This window comes from Coffea arabica, chromosome 5e (assembly GCF_036785885.1).
Source record: "Coffea arabica cultivar ET-39 chromosome 5e, Coffea Arabica ET-39 HiFi, whole genome shotgun sequence".
Lineage (NCBI taxonomy): Eukaryota > Viridiplantae > Streptophyta > Magnoliopsida > Gentianales > Rubiaceae > Coffea > Coffea arabica.
This window is the reverse complement of record NC_092318.1, coordinates 53930776-53948911: the sequence shown is the minus strand read 5'-3', so window position 1 is coordinate 53948911 and position 18136 is coordinate 53930776. Positions and strand designations below refer to the sequence as shown.

The 18136-nt window shown below is 38.8% G+C and overlaps 4 protein-coding genes across 6 annotated transcripts; 3 read left to right on the top strand and 1 right to left on the bottom strand.

Moving 5' to 3' along the window:
- Positions 1 to 630: 630 nt before the first annotated feature.
- On the top strand, positions 631 to 1765 carry LOC113688198 (uncharacterized). The gene has a single exon (XM_027205938.2). It carries the CDS (start codon positions 725 to 727, stop codon positions 1673 to 1675), a length of 951 nt encoding a protein of 316 aa, XP_027061739.2. The 5' UTR covers positions 631 to 724; the 3' UTR covers positions 1676 to 1765.
- Positions 1766 to 2128: 363 nt separating this feature from the next.
- On the top strand, positions 2129 to 4454 carry LOC140006796 (uncharacterized). Its single transcript, XM_072049395.1, has 3 exons — positions 2129 to 2524; positions 2712 to 3729; positions 3850 to 4454. Exons 1-2 carry the CDS (start codon positions 2421 to 2423, stop codon positions 3673 to 3675), a joined length of 1068 nt encoding a protein of 355 aa, XP_071905496.1. The 5' UTR covers positions 2129 to 2420; the 3' UTR covers positions 3676 to 3729; positions 3850 to 4454.
- Positions 4455 to 7540: 3086 nt separating this feature from the next.
- LOC113688193 (uncharacterized) lies at positions 7541 to 12176 on the top strand. Of its 3 annotated transcripts, none has more exons than XR_003447884.2 (6): positions 7541 to 8550; positions 8738 to 9795; positions 9883 to 10045; positions 10460 to 10635; positions 10785 to 10872; positions 11572 to 11685. XR_003447884.2 is itself a non-coding variant. In XM_027205920.2 (6 exons), exons 1-6 carry the CDS (start codon positions 8447 to 8449, stop codon positions 11851 to 11853), a joined length of 1788 nt encoding a protein of 595 aa, XP_027061721.2. In that variant the 5' UTR covers positions 7544 to 8446; the 3' UTR covers positions 11854 to 12176. The 3 variants fall into 3 exon arrangements, 1 of the variants encoding a protein (XP_027061721.2); XR_003447885.2 differs by having other exon boundaries at positions 10759 to 10872; XM_027205920.2 differs by having other exon boundaries at positions 7544 to 8550; positions 10460 to 10552; positions 11572 to 12176.
- A 1047-nt stretch (positions 12177 to 13223) lies between these two features.
- LOC113688080 (uncharacterized) lies at positions 13224 to 17044 on the bottom strand. Its single transcript, XM_027205727.2, has 2 exons — positions 14027 to 17044; positions 13224 to 13917 (listed from the first exon to the last, which is right to left on the bottom strand). Exons 1-2 carry the CDS (start codon positions 16857 to 16859, stop codon positions 13463 to 13465), a joined length of 3288 nt encoding a protein of 1095 aa, XP_027061528.2. The 5' UTR covers positions 16860 to 17044; the 3' UTR covers positions 13224 to 13462.
- Positions 17045 to 18136: the final 1092 nt, after the last annotated feature.

Sequence of the window (18136 nt, the reverse complement as noted above, 5' to 3'; positions counted from 1 at the left end):
ACACCTCTGTTTAATCATGGTTTCTAATCCATTTTATTTTTCCCACCGTTCGCTAGGTGAGTCTCGTGTCATCTTACATGCTTTATTCGCAAAGACGTTAGATGGTATGATTATTTTATTCAAGGACACTTAAATTTGGCCACTTGGCATGCTGCCCATACGGATTGTACGTAAATGTTTAAAAATTTTTTTAAAAAAAAAACAAGAAACCGAGTTTTGAAGTATTTGTTACCAAATTATTTGCCAGGTTCGTAGCAGGACCTTCCACATTATCCAAAATCCCATCTTTGCGATCAATTTAGGCTCTGTTAGGGCAAATTGTTGCAGTCATTGGTCTTGGTGTGATGATATTGTATTGACAAAAGAAATGGTGCAAAAACATTGGTAAATCCTTTAACAAGTACGTGTATGTTGTATGGTTATAATCTTCATGCACATCAGCACATGTAGGCATCCACCGGAATTCAATCAGAATTTCCAGGCACGATTTTCATCTTGGAAGGTACAGGCAAATTCTTGCTCTTTTAGTTGGGCCATGGCTGAATATTTTCTTTCTCGGGGAAATTCAACCGCACCCATGAACAGATTTGTGTCTCTAGATGATTGAAGATGATATCAGATATAGAGAAGATTTTGTATTTCCAGAATGAAAATGGGATATGATATCATCCCTGCTTAAGGAACAATGCATGTTCTGTCGTTTTCACTGTCAAAATAGTGAGGGATGCAAATTTCATGCAAAATACTGAAAATGATTGCATTCCCTGTGGAAACTGCATCCTCTTTGGATCCTGAGCAACTTGAGCAGAGACGATTAACGGAGGCCGTGGCAAATGAAAGTATAGAGAATTTTGTAACCTGCATCCACAGGGCCAGACTTGCAGGATTGTCTCGGGACATCATGGTATCATGGTCCAAAAGTTTAATGGGCCACTCCCTTCACATCTTGGTTGAGAACCCTTCTGAGGAAAATCATTCAACATGCAAAATAGATCTCAAAACCTGGCAGTTTTGGGGCAAAAAAGGTCTAAAATCCTTCAAAGTTGGCGAAAGAAGAGTGGATGTCTTTTGGGATTTAAGGACAGCAAAATTTTCCAGCAGCCCGGAACCAGTCTCTGATTACTATGTTGCTTTGGTCTCTGAAAAAGAGCTTGTTTTATTGCTTGGTGATCAAAAGACAGAAGCATATAAAAGAACCAGGTCAAAACCGTCGCCGATGGATGCTGCATTAGTGCATAAGAAAGAGAGTGTTTTTGCCAAGAGGTGTTTTTGCACCAGAACCATGTTAGGCAAAGGTAAAAAGGAACATCACATCATAATCGAGTCTGCTCTATCAGGGCCTTATGATCCTGAAATGTGGATTAGTGTGGATGGCGTTGAGTCGCTACGAATTCCCAACTTGCATTGGAGATTCAGGGGAAATGAAACTCTATTAGTGGATGACGTGCCTGTACAGATTTTCTGGGATGTGCACGATTGGTTATACAATAGCAATGAATCAGGACCTGGGACATTCATTTTCATGCAAGGTACTCTTGAATGTGAATTTGATAACGACTATGGTAGAAGAAATTTAGACCATGATGCTCCAAGTGGTGAAAATTGTGATTTAAGACCGGAAGAATTATCCTGCACTGAATTCTGCCATTTCCTTTATGCTTGGATGACAGAATGAGTGGGATTATTATGGTCTGGAAATTTTTGTAACATGTACTGGTGATTTTCTCCTTGGTTATCAAATAAAGTGTGTCAGGATTTAGTTTTAGTGAAGTGTCATCAAACTGCATACATCTTGGGTAATCATCCAGCACTTTTTTTTAAAAAAAATCTTATTTTGGCTTTCTGATAACATATGATGGTTTATTTTGGAACTCCCCTGATGAAATCAGCAAATGAACTATCACAGAGTCTGAGGACCTTCAAGCATCCATGAATTAGTGGCCTGCTTGATTCTTTCTAGTAAATAAACAAAGAAATTCAACCCCCTAAATTTTGCCTGTTTCTCATCCAAAATTGAAGCCAAAAGTTTCAACACTTCTTTTTTTTATTATACTAGTAAAAGGATCAAGTGGGTGGTATATTACTGTCACGACACCTTTTTTTTTTTTTTTAATTCTTTTTGCCCCCGAAAGCCTTCCATATGTTTCATCAAATAAATTGGAGAACCTACTTTCACAGGTGAAGCAATTGGCATCAGGAAGATAACTGGGGTTCTTCCATGTTCTGCACAGTAGAAGTGGGAGTTCAGTCGTTGGGGTGATTATCACAACTGAAAAACGGCTGAAGCGTGCCCATTTCCGAGTGCTAGTGACACTTTGAGAAGCGGGTTCGCTTTTTGAGACTTCTCTTTAACGCTATCAGGCACGGATAAAACCTCATAATTCCCACAATTACGCTTTGTTGCCTAGGGTTTTAGTTTTATGATTCCACTCTCAAACTCGAAACCAATAATGGCGATTTCATCTGCAAATCTAATCCCCAGAACTGCAATTCAGCTACAGAGGCAAGTCCTTCTGATCCCCTGGTGAGTAATTCTCCCGTTTCCCTTTCTTTTTCTATCGAGAAAAAAAAATATATTAATCCTGGAAATTCTAGTACAAAGTTAAGAGTTTTTGTTCTTATATTTGGAATTGTGGAGAGAACGTAGGCGAAGGTTTTTTCGATGTACAAACTTGATTGTAGTGAAAAGGACTCGAACTTTTACTTGTTAGGGTGAAAAGGAAGATGAAGATAGGAATTATTAGCTGTTCAAGGAGGAGAGACTACAGCAATTCGGTTCCAGTAAGGTACATTCCTAAGAAATTGTTAGAAAATAAAGAACCAGAAGCTTCTTTTTATTCTCCCTCAAATGGATTAGGTGATGTGAAAATACATGGTACTAATAGTTCAGAATCAAATGGCAAAAGATTTGAACTTTCCAAAAGTGAGCAGACTTCATGCAGTACCAGGAGCTTTGTTTTAGGTTCCAAGCTTCGAAATCTAAATGAAAATGCAATTCACAACATAAGCAATGATGTGACATTGGATGGTGGTAGAGTTGTTGAGTCAAATGTACCAAGGATTGGAATTTCGGATAGTGCGCAGACATCTTGCAGTAGCAGGGGCTTTGTTGCTGACACGGAGTTTCAATACCAAAAAGAAAGAGAAAAGCCAGTTACTGGATTGGATACAAGTAAAGTTGTTCAATCAAATCTAGAGGGAATGGAACATTTTAAAGGTGCACAGACTTCTTGCAGTAGCACGAGCTTTGTTGTGGACATGGAGTTTCAAAGTCAAATCGAAAAGCCAACTAACAGTTTGAAAGCTGATGTTGGATTGGATACAATTACAGTTGCTGGATCAAATGAGGACAGACGTGAACTTTCCAAACGTGCTCAGACCTCATGCAGTGGCAGAAGCTTTGTTGTTGGTGCAGAGTTTCTGAATGAGAATGAAAAGCCAATTGATAACTTAGACTGTGATGTTGGCTCAGCTTCAAATAGAGCTGTTCGATCAAATATACAAAGAAGTGAACTTTCCAAGAGTGTGCAGACATCATGCAGCAGTAGGAGCTTTGCGGGGGACACTGAGTTTCAACATCAAAATGAAAACCCAGAGTTGTTCAATCAAATAAACAGAGACTTGAACTTTCCAAAAGTGAACAGACTTCAAGCAGTGGCCAGATTTGTATTGTAGATAACAAGTTTCAAAACCAATATGCAAAAATAATTGATTATGATGCTGGATTGGGTAGGATTTTTGATACACTTATCTCAAACAGATTTTTTAGATTGTTAGAGTTCAATCTTGCATTTTTAGGGACATCTTGCATTTTTGGGGATTGGAGAAGAACTTGATGATCATATGCAGGACGACAGCTACAAGGTCATGGAGGAACTTGAAGGTTTTTCGGAAGAGTAGAGCGATCAAGACCATAGGATTAAAGGATCTCGAATAAAGAAAGATGTTGAGAAGTTGGCCATTGAATTACTTGCTACGAGGTGGTAAAGCTTCACAGGTTTATTGATTTTCTGCTAAGTACGGGCAAACTTATGCACTTCTTATATGAGCAGGAGTAACTTCCGAGACAATTTTCGCCATATGTTAATACTTATTACATGTCCTGAAGTGGACGTTATGTTCGGTCCTGTCATTTGATTCCAGTGTACTATAATAATTCCACTGCAACATGCTACAATGGCCATGAGAATGTGTTCACTACTAGAAAATGAGTATGGCTTCCAATCTCCAATTTAGTTCATGTGGAGAATTTAAAAAGTTGTCTTTTTCTGTTTTTAAAAATATTGCAGTGGATTAGTCCATAGTTAATTTGTTTGGAAATTATAAGATATTCCAGCAATGCACAGTTGTCTTATACTTGATTCCACAAGAGATATTTTATCACCTTAGTGATTTGCTATTTATGGCTTCAATACATGTGCTAACTGGATGGGTGTTTTCGTTGCTTTACATCAGCTTTGCCTTAATGTGATAGTTTTATGCTATCCTCAGATTCAGTACTTAGTATTAAAATTTTAAGTCACTAAATAGTCAAACTCAATCATGCTGCACCATACATGCTGCTGATGAACTTTTGTTACTACTGTGCATTTATCCTTTAGAGCTTATACAGCTGTAGAGCTAAGAAGGAAACTGCTGGGGGAAGGAATTTCCAGTTGGGGTGGTTGATGCAGTGATGACTTTCAGGACAGGTGCATAACTTTAAATTCCTATCTGAAGCTGGATGGGACAACATGAGAGCAACTCATCACTCATTATCCTGTATTGGGTCACAAATCCACCGAATTAACTGCATAAAACATGACCCCACTGCTATAAAATATTACAAGAAAGATCGGGTCTTGTGCCTTCCCACTTAAACATACGCTAAGGGACATCACGGGCTCATTCCAAAACATGAAATAATAGAATTCTAAGAGACGTGCAATCAGGTAACATTTACTAAGAACTAGAGAAAAGAGCTAGAGATAAGAGCTAGTCTAACAAACTTGTTTGGGTTGAGGATTATTTGTCAAAATTTATTTGCTTACATCATCATTACAATTTCCAATACACCTTTTTACATTCTCAATTACTTTTTTATCTCACATACATCACATCACAAAAAGTGCTACAGTAAAAATATCTCAAATAATTTACAATCCAAATAGAGCATTAAAAGTAACGGTGATGTAAGCAAATATATTTGGACAAATAACTTACAATCCAAACACACTCTTTTCTTTTTTCTTGTTCAAGCAGCATAGAAGATATGTGCATTCGGTATTCAAAAAGACATGCATCCTGGTTTTCAGCATCAATTGCTATTGCCAAATTCCTCTTTTAGATTTTACAGGCTGCGCTTAATTTGTTGAGCTAAACTTCTCCGGTGGCTCTACATTTCGGCTGGGGGGTTTGGAAGCTCGGACCTGGACTTTGGCTTGGGCTTCTCCATTGGGCTGCTGCTCGGACCCTTTAATGTATCATCCTCTTTATATTCATAGTAAGAGGGCTCGAACGGAACACCTCCAAGTTCAATCTAATGATTACAAGCGTAAGAGTGAAGTCTTGATTTCTCAAACAGGTTCCCACATTTAGCGCACTCAGCCAATTTTTCCAAATTTTTCTTTGACCGTTTCTTTCCCGAACCGTAATGTTCGTCAAGAACTCGCATATGCCTCCTGGACAGATCAATGAAATAATGCCGTTTCAGTTTCTCCAGAGACGGAGAACACTGAAATCGACAATGATAACACTGAAATACCTGCAAAACAACAAATATTAAAAATTTATTAGAAATTTATTTTTCTATTATAAAAAAAATTAAAAACAATCAAATACAAGTTACCTTTTTTCCAGCTTCCTCTTTTTTTTCATTTTTGGATTCTTGTTCGCTTCTCTGAAGATCTGGGTTTGTTTGGATAGAGGATTATTTGCCAAAATTTATTTGTTTATATCATCATTACAATTTCCAACACACCTTTTTATCTCACATACATCACATCACAAAAAGTGCTACAGTAAAAATATCTCAAATAATTTACAATCCAAACAGAGCCTCAGCCTTCTTCAGCCTTTCCCTACAAATAACACAACAAAAAAGTAACGGTGATGTAAGCAAATATATTTGGACAAATAACTTACAATCCAAACACACTCTTTTCTTTTTTCTTGTTCAAGCAGCAGAGAAGATATGTGCATTCGGTATTCAAAAAGACATGCATCCTGGTTTTCAGCATCAATTGCTATTGCCAAATTCCTCTTTTAGATTTTACAGGCTGCGCTTAATTTGTTGAGCTAAACTTGCAAGTTATGTATAGTCCGCATCACAAAAAAAGTAGTAAGAAACCAAGGCCTAAAAGTAACTCAATATCGTTCTATTGATTTTATGTCTGCCCTGGATCATTCTGTTCCTCTTTTTTCTTGGTAAACTTTTCTTGCCCCCCAACAATAAAGAGGGGACATGACAGTATAATGATCAAGCACACTCATTAATATGTTGTTACCTTTCTTTTCTTTTTTCTTGTTCAAGCAGCAGAGAAGATATGTGCATTCGGTATTCAAAAAGACATGCATCCTGGTTTTCAGCATCAATTGCTTTTGCCAAATTCCTCTTTTAGATTTTACAGACTGCGCTTAATTTGTTGAGCTAAACTTGCAAGTTATGTATAGTCCGCATCATAAAAAAAGTAATAAGAAACCAAGGCCTAGAAGTAACTCAATATCGTTCTATTGATTTTATGTCCGCCCTCGATCATTCTGTTCCTCTTTTTTCTTGGTAAACTTTTCTTGGCCCCCAACAATAAAGAGGGGACATGACAGTATAATGATCAAGTATCTTAAAAAATGTGAATGACTTCAAAACCAAGAGCACCAGATAAGTCTAGCTATCTTTAGTTGTGCAAGTACCATCTTTATATTGTACCATATAATTTAATTTAAATAACATTAACGTACTAACCTGCCCTTCTTCAAATGCAGATTCTCCGTCCCCCCCTTATGCAGACGGCAAAATGGGGGGATAGCAGACCCTTGAAAAAAAATCAACAAATATTAAAACAAAAAAAATCAACAAATATTAAACCTAAAAAACTAAAAACTGAAAGGAATAAACCAATATTAGATCTCCATAAAAAAGAAATCACAATAAATTAAAAAAATTATTACAATCTCCTCCATAAAAATAAAATAAAAAAATAAATACCAATACCTTTAGCATCAGCATCAGGTGCAAGTGCAGATAACAACGGCAATCTGGGAAAACCTACACAGCAAAAAATGACATTAAAAATCCAAAAATGACATGAAAACATGAGAGGGAAAAAGGGCAAAAAGGAGGCGTACATAGCATAGTTAGACTTCTGCAGAGGATTCTATTTGGTCTCATTTCATATTTATAATGACGGATAGGGTTAACAATTTTTATAATGGGCTCAAAAACTTATTAATCTATGGGCCAAAGTTCCAGATCTGATCACAAAAATTGTAGGCAAGATGGTGGACAAATGTTACCATCCAAATGTTCTGAATTAGTACCATCCAAATGTTACCATCCAAAAAGAGAGAAAATGCAGTCTTCTGAATTAGTACATCCATCACAAAAAACTTGTATATTTTTTGGATCCAAATGTTACAGAGCCCAAAACAAATGATCACAAAAATAGTGGGCAAAAATGGTGGAAAAATGTTCGTCTTCTGACTTAGTACATCCATCACAAAAAACTTAAATATTTTTTGGGTCCAAAAGTGAGAGCCCAAAACAAATGTTTGTTTTGGGTTCTATCACGAATAGGCCCAAAACAATATTTCATTTTTTGGGCTCAAAAAATTAGGGTGAGTCAAAATAATTTTTAAACAAAACAATTTCAAAAAAAAATTCAAGAAAAAGGACAATCGCACTTACCACAAATTATCAAAAAAAATTACAGGCGAAATCCGTTTTGGGTAAAGATAGGAAAAATACAAGACAAGAAGATTTGTTAAAGATCAAATCTTGGATTGGTAAATAGAAGAGGTATCCGTTTTCGGTTAAAGATGGAATATTGAATCGGAATGGTAGACGGAAGAGGTATCTGGTTAAAAATAAAATCTTGATTCGTACACAAGTGCGAACCTTGTTCTCTGTGAGGGTGTTTGCCTGATTTGTGACCATCTTCCCCGTCTTCATACCAATTAAAGCCATCTGAAGGTGAAGATGTCACTGGAGCGACTAACACCCTCACAGAGCGACGGTTTTGGCATCAGGAAGATAACTGGGGTTCTTCCATGTTCTGCACAGTAGAAGTGGGAGTTCAGTCGTTGGGGTGATTATCACAACTGAAAAACGGCTGAAGCGTGCCCATTTCCGAGTGCTAGTGACACTTTGAGAAGCGGGTTCGCTTTTTGAGACTACTCTTTAACGCTATCAGGCACGGATAAAACCTCATAATTCCCACAATTACGCTTTGTTGCCTAGGGTTTTAGTTTTATGATTCCACTCTCAAACTCGAAACCAATAATGGCGATTTCATCTGCAAATCTAATCCCCAGAACTGCAATTCAGCTACAGAGGCAAGTCCTTCTGATCCCCTGGTGAGTAATTCTCCCGTTTCCCTTTCTTTTTCTATCGAGAAAAAAAAATATATTAATCCTGGAAATTCTAGTACAAAGTTAAGAGTTTTTGTTCTTATATTTGGAATTGTGGAGAGAACGTAGGCGAAGGTTTTTTCGATGTACAAACTTGATTGTAGTGAAAAGGACTCGAACTTTTACTTGTTAGGGTGAAAAGGAAGATGAAGATAGGAATTATTAGCTGTTCAAGGAGGAGAGACTACAGCAATTCGGTTCCAGTAAGGTACATTCCTAAGAAATTGTTAGAAAATAAAGAACCAGAAGCTTCTTTTTATTCTCCCTCAAATGGATTAGGTGATGTGAAAATACATGGTACTAATAGTTCAGAATCAAATGGCAAAAGATTTGAACTTTCCAAAAGTGAGCAGACTTCATGCAGTACCAGGAGCTTTGTTTTAGGTTCCAAGCTTCGAAATCTAAATGAAAATGCAATTCACAACATAAGCAATGATGTGACATTGGATGGTGGTAGAGTTGTTGAGTCAAATGTACCAAGGATTGGAATTTCGGATAGTGCGCAGACATCTTGCAGTAGCAGGGGCTTTGTTGCTGACACGGAGTTTCAATACCAAAAAGAAAGAGAAAAGCCAGTTACTGGATTGGATACCAGTAAAGTTGTTCAATCAAATCTAGAGGGAATGGAACATTTTAAAGGTGCACAGACTTCTTGCAGTAGCACGAGCTTTGTTGTGGACATGGAGTTTCAAAGTCAAATCGAAAAGCCAACTAACAGTTTGAAAGCTGATGTTGGATTGGATACAATTACAGTTGCTGGATCAAATGAGGACAGACGTGAACTTTCCAAACGTGCTCAGACCTCATGCAGTGGCAGAAGCTTTGTTGTTGGTGCAGAGTTTCTGAATGAGAATGAAAAGCCAATTGATAACTTAGACTGTGATGTTGGTTCAGCTTCAAATAGAGCTGTTCGATCAAATATGCAAAGAAGTGAACTTTCCAAGAGTGTGCAGACATCATGCAGCAGCAGGAGCTTTGTGGGGGACACTGAGTTTCAAGATCAAAATGAAAACCCAATTAACAGCATAAAAAATAATATTGGATTTGGTACAAGTAGAGTTGTTCAATCAAATGAACAGAGACGTGATCTTTCCAAAAGTGCACAGACTTCAAGCTGTGGCCAGATTTGTATTGTAGATAACAAGTTTCAAAGCCAATATGCAAAAAGAATTGATTATCATGCTGGATTGGGTAGGACTTTTGATACGCTTATCTCATATATATTTTTTAGATTGGTAGAGTTCAATTGAGATACGTAGCAACATCTTCCATTTTTAGGGATTGGAGAAGAACTTGATGATCATATGCAGTATGACAGCTACGAGGTCATGGAGGAACTCGAAGGTTTTTCGGAAGAGGAGAGCAATCAAGACCATAGGATTCAAGGATCTCGAATAAAGAAAGATGTTGAGAAGTTGGCCATTGAATTACTTGCTACGAGGTGGTAAAGCTTCACAGGTTTATTGATTTTCTGCTAAGTATGGGCAACCTTATGCATTTCTTATATGAGCAGGAGTAACTTCTGAGACAATTTTCGCCATGTTAATACTTATTACATGTCCTGAAGTGGACCTTATGTTTGGTCCTGTCATTTGATTCCAGCGTACTATAATAATTCCACTGCAACATGCTACAATGGCCATGAGAATGTGTTCACTACTCGAAAATGAGTATGGCTTCCAATTTAGTTCATGTGGAGAATTTAAAAAGTTTTGTCTTTTTCTGTTTTTATTCTATCCTCAGATTCATTACTTAGTAATAAAATTTTAAGTCACTAAATAGTCAAACTCGATCTTGCTACACAATATATGCCACTGATGAACTTTTGTTACTAAACTGTGCATTTATCCTTTAGAGCTTATACAGCTGTGGAGCTAAGAAAGAAACTGCTGGGGAAGGAATTTCCAGTTTGGGTTGTTGATGCAGTAATAACTGACTTTCAGACCAGGTGCATAACTTGAAATTCTCTGTCTGCTGCTTATCTGAGTACAAAAACGAACCAAAAAATCTTACATGGATGCACAATTTCTGGTAAAGAACCTTGATGGTCTTTATACTAGTTGCTGTAATGATTTCATGGCTTTTCGTTAGAAAATACCAACCATGCTACCCCAAATTTCACATAAATAACCTAAAGTTCATGTTTTCTGCAAGTCTTCAATGTTTGTAGCTTACTGCAGAGGCTTTATCAATGATGGCTTGTATGCGGAAACATTTTCCCGTTCTAGATGGTCGTCCTCAACTTGGGGTCCGAGGCGAATAAAAAAGGTAAATTGTGCTCTTCTTTAAATCACTTTTCCTGTTTAGATGTTGAGGCAAAATGCCATATTGATATGCTTTTGAAGTAATGTATTCAAGATTTTGCTAATATTACCCTTTTCCCATATTCAGACCTCTATTGCTGGAAAGTTGGCCACTAAAATTGCCATTCAAAATGTGAGAAACCTCCTATGGACCCTAATATCTAAACAGTGGATAGGCTTAAGAAGACTTCTTCATCCTGTTTATTGTTATTAATACACTGGGCATGATCTGTGGTCTCTAATGTTAAGGAGTGGATAGGCTCAAGAAGACTTCTTTATCCTGTTAATTTTTATCAAGCATTGGGCATGCTGTTTTGGTATTTCAGCATCTGCCGGTCTATCCACATAGGCCACTGACACCTCCGATAATCTGTTAAATCCCAAAGGACCCTTTCTTTTATCTAGTTATTAGAGAAGGTTTGGTTTAGAGGTAGCTTTATCTTTGTTCTTTAACCTTTTTTATTTGCTGCATACAAAAGAAAAAATGGTGGTATAAGAGATCAGATGTATGATGTTTATCATTTGACTGAGATGCTACCAATGTTGATGTGACTCAGAATTCCAGTCTATTCATATTTAGGAAAGGACCAAGTCATTAGTTTACTTGATGTGGAAGGAAAATAATTGCTTTGGCTTGCTCTCTTTTTCTTCTTCCCAATATCAGGCCCTCTACAGCAAGGGAGTCAGCATCATGGACACAGAGAAGGCGATAAAGTTAGTTTTCAATGATGCTTCAGCTTGTGAAGATGAAGAATCAGGTCTTGGTATATCAAAGCGTTCAATGGATCATTTATTTTCTCAGGCTTCAAAGCAATGGTTGCGAAGTTGTGGTGCGTCTACAGAGACAAGAAAATCCAGGATTGTTCGCTGGCTCCAATACCGTGGCTTCAATTGGAGCATTATCAATTCTGTGCTAAAGAAGTTAGAGTCGCACTATCCTTCCTAAAGTCCTTTACTTTGCTGCCTTGGAATAGATAGAATTGGGCATTTGTATTTCAGGTTATGGTTCTTCACAATCATTTAAGATATGTCGATTAGTATCTGCCATGGATTCCATACAGCTTGTTACGATTTTATCAAGTCTCTGGCGTCACAGTACATTTTGCATCAGGTAGACCTAAAGTCTGTGCTAAGTAGACCATGTAAGATATTTACCTTTTAACTAAATGACCGAATGGGATTGTCAGGAATATATTGTGAAAACTGATTGTATCTTGTATAATGCAAATGAAAGCATCCCAAGCAAAGACTTCTTATTGCTTGTGTCCATATCTTGATTGCTAGTAACTACTTTGCAATACCGACCACACAAGACTTTTGTGTTTGATGATTTTGATATGAAGCACATATTCATCTCATGATGGCAAGATAGGACCCCTACTGGTTGATTACATCATCTTGTCTGCGTAAATGCGTAACAGCTTTACCTGTTATCATCCACTGAAGTGTTGTCCTTTGACAGTAAGATTTCATGTAAAAACTATCTCCTTGTATAATATCTAGCGGACCATGCACTTTTTTTTTTCTTTGGATGAAAAGAATTATAGGTAACTTTTGGACAAAGTTTCCTTAGTTTGCTTTGGGAGGGTATGTTTCTTGAAAGTCTCTGCTAAAACGGTTTTAGAAGTATTTTTCTTGATGTTTCTCTCTGACATCACATGAGCATGTGATGTGGGATGTTGGCGAGCTGGAGCATGTGAACACCGCTGGAAAGACTAGACCTGTTTGGACTTTGGGCACAAACCCGCACATAGAAGAATCTCGGCCGCAGTAAATTTTGGTTGCATAAATCCAGGAGACCCAATCATTGCACCTGCAAGTGTACCGCTACTACTACTTTTGAATCCCCAAAACACTGGAAGAGAAAACCACCAGCCTCAGCCAAAATCTGGTGGCCAACACCAAGTCCTTAAGGCTCGGTGGCTGGGAGGTTAAGGGTTCAACCCTTGCCTCCCACTAATTGCTACAATACGTGACTTCTCTAAAAAATTCAGAATGGTATGTATAGTGTGTCCGTCTGTTTCGATGGTAATTCAGTCTCCATCGGTCTCTTGTAGGTCCAGTTGGACCTCCCACTTAGGTTAGGATAAAGTAAAATTATATAGATAAAGTGACGATTGATCCAAAAAAAAAAAATTGGAAGAGAAACTTGACCATTTCTACACCTTTCCCTTAAATTTAGCAGGAAATGGAAGAAACTACAGAGTCTCCACCATTTTCTTTCATAACCAAACCTGAAACCCCTTCCTCTCCATGCCAAATCTTTAAAAGAGTTGAAAACGCTAAACGGAAGAGTAAAGGAAAACAGCCACAAGCTTGCAATCGTGATTTTACACGGTACCATTTGAGATATACTTGCTTCTTGTTTGAAACTTTACGCTGATAAAAATAATCATTCCACTCTTACAGCAATTACTATACCTAGGAAAATACACACTACAGTAACAAAAATATGTGGCAGGAAAAATACAATCCACTCTACAGTATCTCTGCCAAGCTTTCGATGGATTTTCCTATGCAATAATATACACAGCATCATATCTTTCAAAGCTTGCTTAGATTGAATCATCAGAGAATGTGAAAGAGCAATTAGAAGACCCTTGTGAAATCACCTTCCGAGTGGGAGGCGATTTAGGAGAAGCCATTAAACCTCCCTTGAGCAAATCAGGCTCTGATCTTGTTGGATCTACATGTCGAATTTCTTTGAGCATGGCCACAACATCTTTCATAATTGGACGATCATCGGCGCGTGAGCTCACGCAGAGAAATGAAACAGCTAGCGTCTGTAGCATTTCATGCATCTGAGGGTCGGCTCTGCCTCTGAGCTTCGGATCAAGAATTTCAGCAGATTCCTTCTTGTTGTGTAAGTGGTCGCGAACCCACTGTACTAAATGAGCACCCCCTGGCAGTGTTGGATCTAATGGATGCCTCCCTGTCAAAACCTCTAACAGGACCACCCCAAAGCTGTATACATCACTCTTTTCAGTGATACGTTGCATCGAAGCATGTTCTGATTAACACATCAAAACAAATCTGTTCAGCTAACTATTACTGAAACAATTCAAATCTAAGAGGGAAATATTGCTAATTAGTTAACATTTTCCATCTTGATTAATTACCTGGGGCCATATATCCATAAGAACCAGCAAGTTGCGGCCTCTGGCTCTGCTGCCTTAACATGTCAGAATCACTCTGGCCATTGACTAGTCTAGCCAACCCAAAGTCAGCAAGATAGGGCTCCATTCGAGGACCTAACAACACGTTCATGGCTTTGACATCCCCATGCATAATGGGAGGCACACAATCATGGTGCAAATACGCAAGTGCGTGGGCAACTCCAAGGATGACTTCATATCTGGTCTCCCATTCGGCTGCTCCTTTCCCAGCACCATGAAGGAGTGAGCTCAAGCTGCCATTAGGAAGATAATCATAGAAAAGCAGTTTTAAGGTCTGATTTGAACCCCATCCCAGGAGGCGGACGATGTTCTTATGCCGGATCGAACCCAGTGTCTGAATTTCGGATGTGAATGCTCTTGATTCATCTGATGACCACATTTTCTTGACTGCTAAAGTTTCCCCATTTGGGATTGTGACTCTATACACAACTCCGGAGCTCCCAGTGCCAATGACATTGGCAGATGTTAAACTGCGTAGTATGTCATCCACTGAAAATTCCATCTTCTGATATAATGTCATTTCCCAAGTGTCAACTTCCATCTGCCTGCTGTCGGCGATACGGGTTCTCACTAACATGTACACTGCAAGAAGTACTAGCACCGCACTCGCACTGATGAGAATTGGCATCGCCAGTTTCATAGCCGATTTTGCATGTCCACCTGACCCCATGGCATCAGCTGGAGTTACAACTGCACCAGATATGTACAAATCTTGGTTTCCAGCAAGGTCGTTGAGGGGAAGTTTACGAAAGAAAGGGGTGTTAGGCAATTGACCGGAGAAGTCATTGAATGAGATGTTAAGGGAAACAAGGTTCTGAAGGTCAGTGAGGACATCTAATTTCCCAGCGAGCTGGTTGTGGGAGATGTCAAGGATGGCCAATTTGCTAAGGCCTGAAAATTCAGTTGGGATCTCACCAGTAAATTGGTTACAGCTGAGGTTTAGAGAGATTTCAAGTGATGAAATTTGACCCAGTTCTTTTGGTATATTACCAGAGAATCCGTTGTTTCCCAGATCAATCAACTGTAGCTTACTGCAAGAGAGGATTTCTGCCGGAATTCTGCCGGAAAATTGATTTTTTGCTAGATTAAGTTTGGTTAATTCAGTTAGCGTCCCAACTGAAGGGCTCAAAGGACCAGTAAACCTATTGTCTGAGATATCCAGGAACTGTAGGCTTTTGGGCAGAGTATCAGGCAAAGAACCAGAGAGTGCATTTGAATGGAGATCAAGAAACTCAAGGTTTTCACTTCCAGATATTGAGGGCGGGATTCCTCCCACAAAATGGTTCTTACTCATATCAAAAAAATTCAAACTTTTTAAATTTCCAATTTCTGATGGAATAGTACCCCCCAGCCTGTTGCTATTCACCCTAAATCTATACAAGTTTGTACAGTTTCCAATATCAGGTGGTAAGAAACCTGATAATTCATTGGAAAGAAGTAGCACTTTAGATAGATTTTGTAATGCAAAGATCTGTTTTGGAATTGAACCAAAGAGGAGGTTGTAAGAAAGATCAAGAGCCTGAAGGTTCTCACATTCTGATAAAGAATCTGGAATGTTGCCTGTTAACTTATTCTGCCAGGCAAAGAACAGAGTCAAGCTCTTTAATTGGCCAATTTGAGTTGGAATCTCTCCTGAAATACCATTGTTGTCGATTTCGAAATGAGTCAGAGCCGTACAGTTTGAGATTTCAGAAGGTATGGTACCTGTTAATTGATTAACACTCAACTGGAGCTCTTCAAGCATAGAAAGCCCTCCCAGACTTGTAGGCATGCTTCCTGTTAGGAGATTCTCAGAAAAATCGACAACTTTGAGATCCTTACAGTTTCCAAGCTCGTAAGGAATCAAACCGACGATGCTATTCTGCCAGAGTAACAGACTTTGAAGCTTTCTGAGGTTTCCTATTTGCCATGGTATCGAACCAGATAAGGAATTCTGGTATAGATAGAGGTTCTGCAGCTCAGTGCAATTTCCGATCTCTTCTGGTATGGGGCCAGACAACTGGGATGTATAAATGGCGATTGTTTGAATTCTTTTCAGCATCCCTATCGAGGATGGCAGCGTTCCTGAAATACTTGTTTCAGCAACGCCTAACACTATCAAGTTGTAGCAGTTTCCAATCTCTGAAGGCAGCCGGCCTTTAAGATTTTGATTCCCACCACCTCTGAACACCTCAAGATTCCGCAGCTGTCCTATGCTTGTTGGGATTTCACCACTAAGCTGATTGTCAAAGAGGGTAAGAACCTTGAGACTCGACAAATTTCCTATTTCTGAAGGTATGCTACCCTCGAGAAAATTTGTATTAAGATACAAAGTTTGAAGCTGGCTCAGTTTGCAGATTTCCAGTGGGATTTCTCCTGAGATTGAATTGTCACTGACATCGACGAAAGTCAGGTCCTGGTAATCTCCAAACTCTTTTGGAATTGCGCCTGTTAGATTGGCTGATGTAAGGATGAGAGTGTTTAAGAACTTGAGAGGTTGTAAGTTTGAAGGCAATGGGCCCTGCAAGTCTACTGATTTCAGGCTTAACTTGACAACTTGGCCATTTGAGTTGCATTGTATCCCAAACCAATTGCAGGGACTTTGGTCTGAAGGGTTCCAAGATTTCAGTGCGTATCTTGAGTTGTTTAAACTGTTCTTCCATGTCAGAAGAGCTTGGCCCTGCACATCAATGGAGTAGCAAGGAGAAAAGAATAGATAGTTTATTGAGAGAAGTGAGGTGAAGAAGAAGTAATTGAGGGGAGGAGAAAGTAAAGGATTTCTTAAGGGTGCAGGCATTGCTGACTGCTTTGCTGCTGGGAGCAAAGAACAGAGGATGATCAGTTCTTTGGGATTGTAGAGGGGGGAACCCCATGTTTTGTTTATAGAGAAAAAGCAGAAGATCTGGATCCAAGAGAACTTTCATTAATTATTATTATTGTATTTGGAGGAGTTGCTGTTAGCTAAGGGGTGGTGATGCAGATGGGCTCGTTTGGTTTTATTAGTACGACGCGGGTGTTTTTCTTATGGCAATTTGCTACTGCTGTACAAGTAGTTCTTGGATTTTTCCTTTCTTAGAGGGAAGTAGTGTCCATCTGTGATTTCTTTCTAATCAGAAGTTACTGTGGGAGATAAAATTGGTGGCTTCGAGTATGCGATGCAGACACTGCATTCTCAATCTCCTCTCTTACTCTTATTCTGGCGTTAAAAAAACTCTGTCTTGTTTCTGCATTTCGGGTCAGTTGTCTACATCCACATTTAAATTTTTCATGCAAATGTAATATACTCCATCCAGTGGAGAGAGAACGATTGCTGTAACTATTTTCCTAATTTCCGCTGATTCCTGATAAATTGACAATCAGTTAATCTGCTCAATCTCAGAGAGGTTGTTCTTGGAATTAATCAGAATGGACCCTCGATGATCACCTTCCTTCTGCATGGTATCTGGTTAGAGAGTTACCATTATTTTTTTTTTTCAACACAGGGAGTCTCTCAACTTTATCAGACTAATCTCTCTGCGTTTGTGCACTCCGTCCCTCAAGAACACACAAGTGATAGAGAGGTAGTTCGAACATACATACGACTTCAGGATCTAACTAGGCTGTCACGAGACCATCCGAGCCAACCCAAGAGGCGGTTAGAGAATTAGTAGCTTAATAAATTTCACCACCATTTTGATTGGTCTCTCAGTTGCAAGCTGCTGCAGTAGGCTATAGGCACGGTCCAGCCCCTATTAAGTGGCATGAAGGGGTGAGTCAGCCACATGTTGGTTGTGGAAGCCTCTCAAGACACTTTCCAAGAGAGTTTTTAACTGTATCGGCATTTTTCACCAAACATGTTTCATGAAGCAAACATTTGCAGGTCGCAAATGGAATTCACCAATGGTAATAACTAATAACAAAGGGCTCCGAGCGAAAAGGAGCTTAGAAATTTGAGCCACTTTAGATGGCTAATAAAAGATGGAAAATGCCATCTGACATTAGTTTTCAAATGACCCCTCCTCGTTTGTCTATAAGACTATGACCATCTCTTTACTTTTGCTGGACATTATTAAGAAACCGCAGTTCCTACTAATT

Bases quoted from the DNA above. Each gene is read 5' to 3' on its own strand.
- LOC113688198 (XM_027205938.2), top strand. From the start codon at position 725: ATGCAAATTTCATGCAAAATACTGAAAATGATTGCATTCCCTGTGGAA.
- LOC140006796 (XM_072049395.1), top strand. From the start codon at position 2,421: ATGATTCCACTCTCAAACTCGAAACCAATAATGGCGATTTCATCTGCA. The intron at 2,525-2,711 runs GTGAGTAATTCT...TTTACTTGTTAG, and splicing joins CAAGTCCTTCTGATCCCCTG to GGTGAAAAGGAAGATGAAGA.
- LOC113688193 (XM_027205920.2), top strand. From the start codon at position 8,447: ATGATTCCACTCTCAAACTCGAAACCAATAATGGCGATTTCATCTGCA. The intron at 8,551-8,737 runs GTGAGTAATTCT...TTTACTTGTTAG, and splicing joins CAAGTCCTTCTGATCCCCTG to GGTGAAAAGGAAGATGAAGA. The intron at 10,046-10,459 runs GTGGTAAAGCTT...TTTATCCTTTAG, and splicing joins ATTGAATTACTTGCTACGAG to AGCTTATACAGCTGTGGAGC.
- LOC113688080 (XM_027205727.2), bottom strand. From the start codon at position 16,859: ATGCCTGCACCCTTAAGAAATCCTTTACTTTCTCCTCCCCTCAATTAC. The intron at 13,918-14,026 runs GTAATTAATCAA...TGTGTTAATCAG, and splicing joins TTATGGATATATGGCCCCAG to AACATGCTTCGATGCAACGT.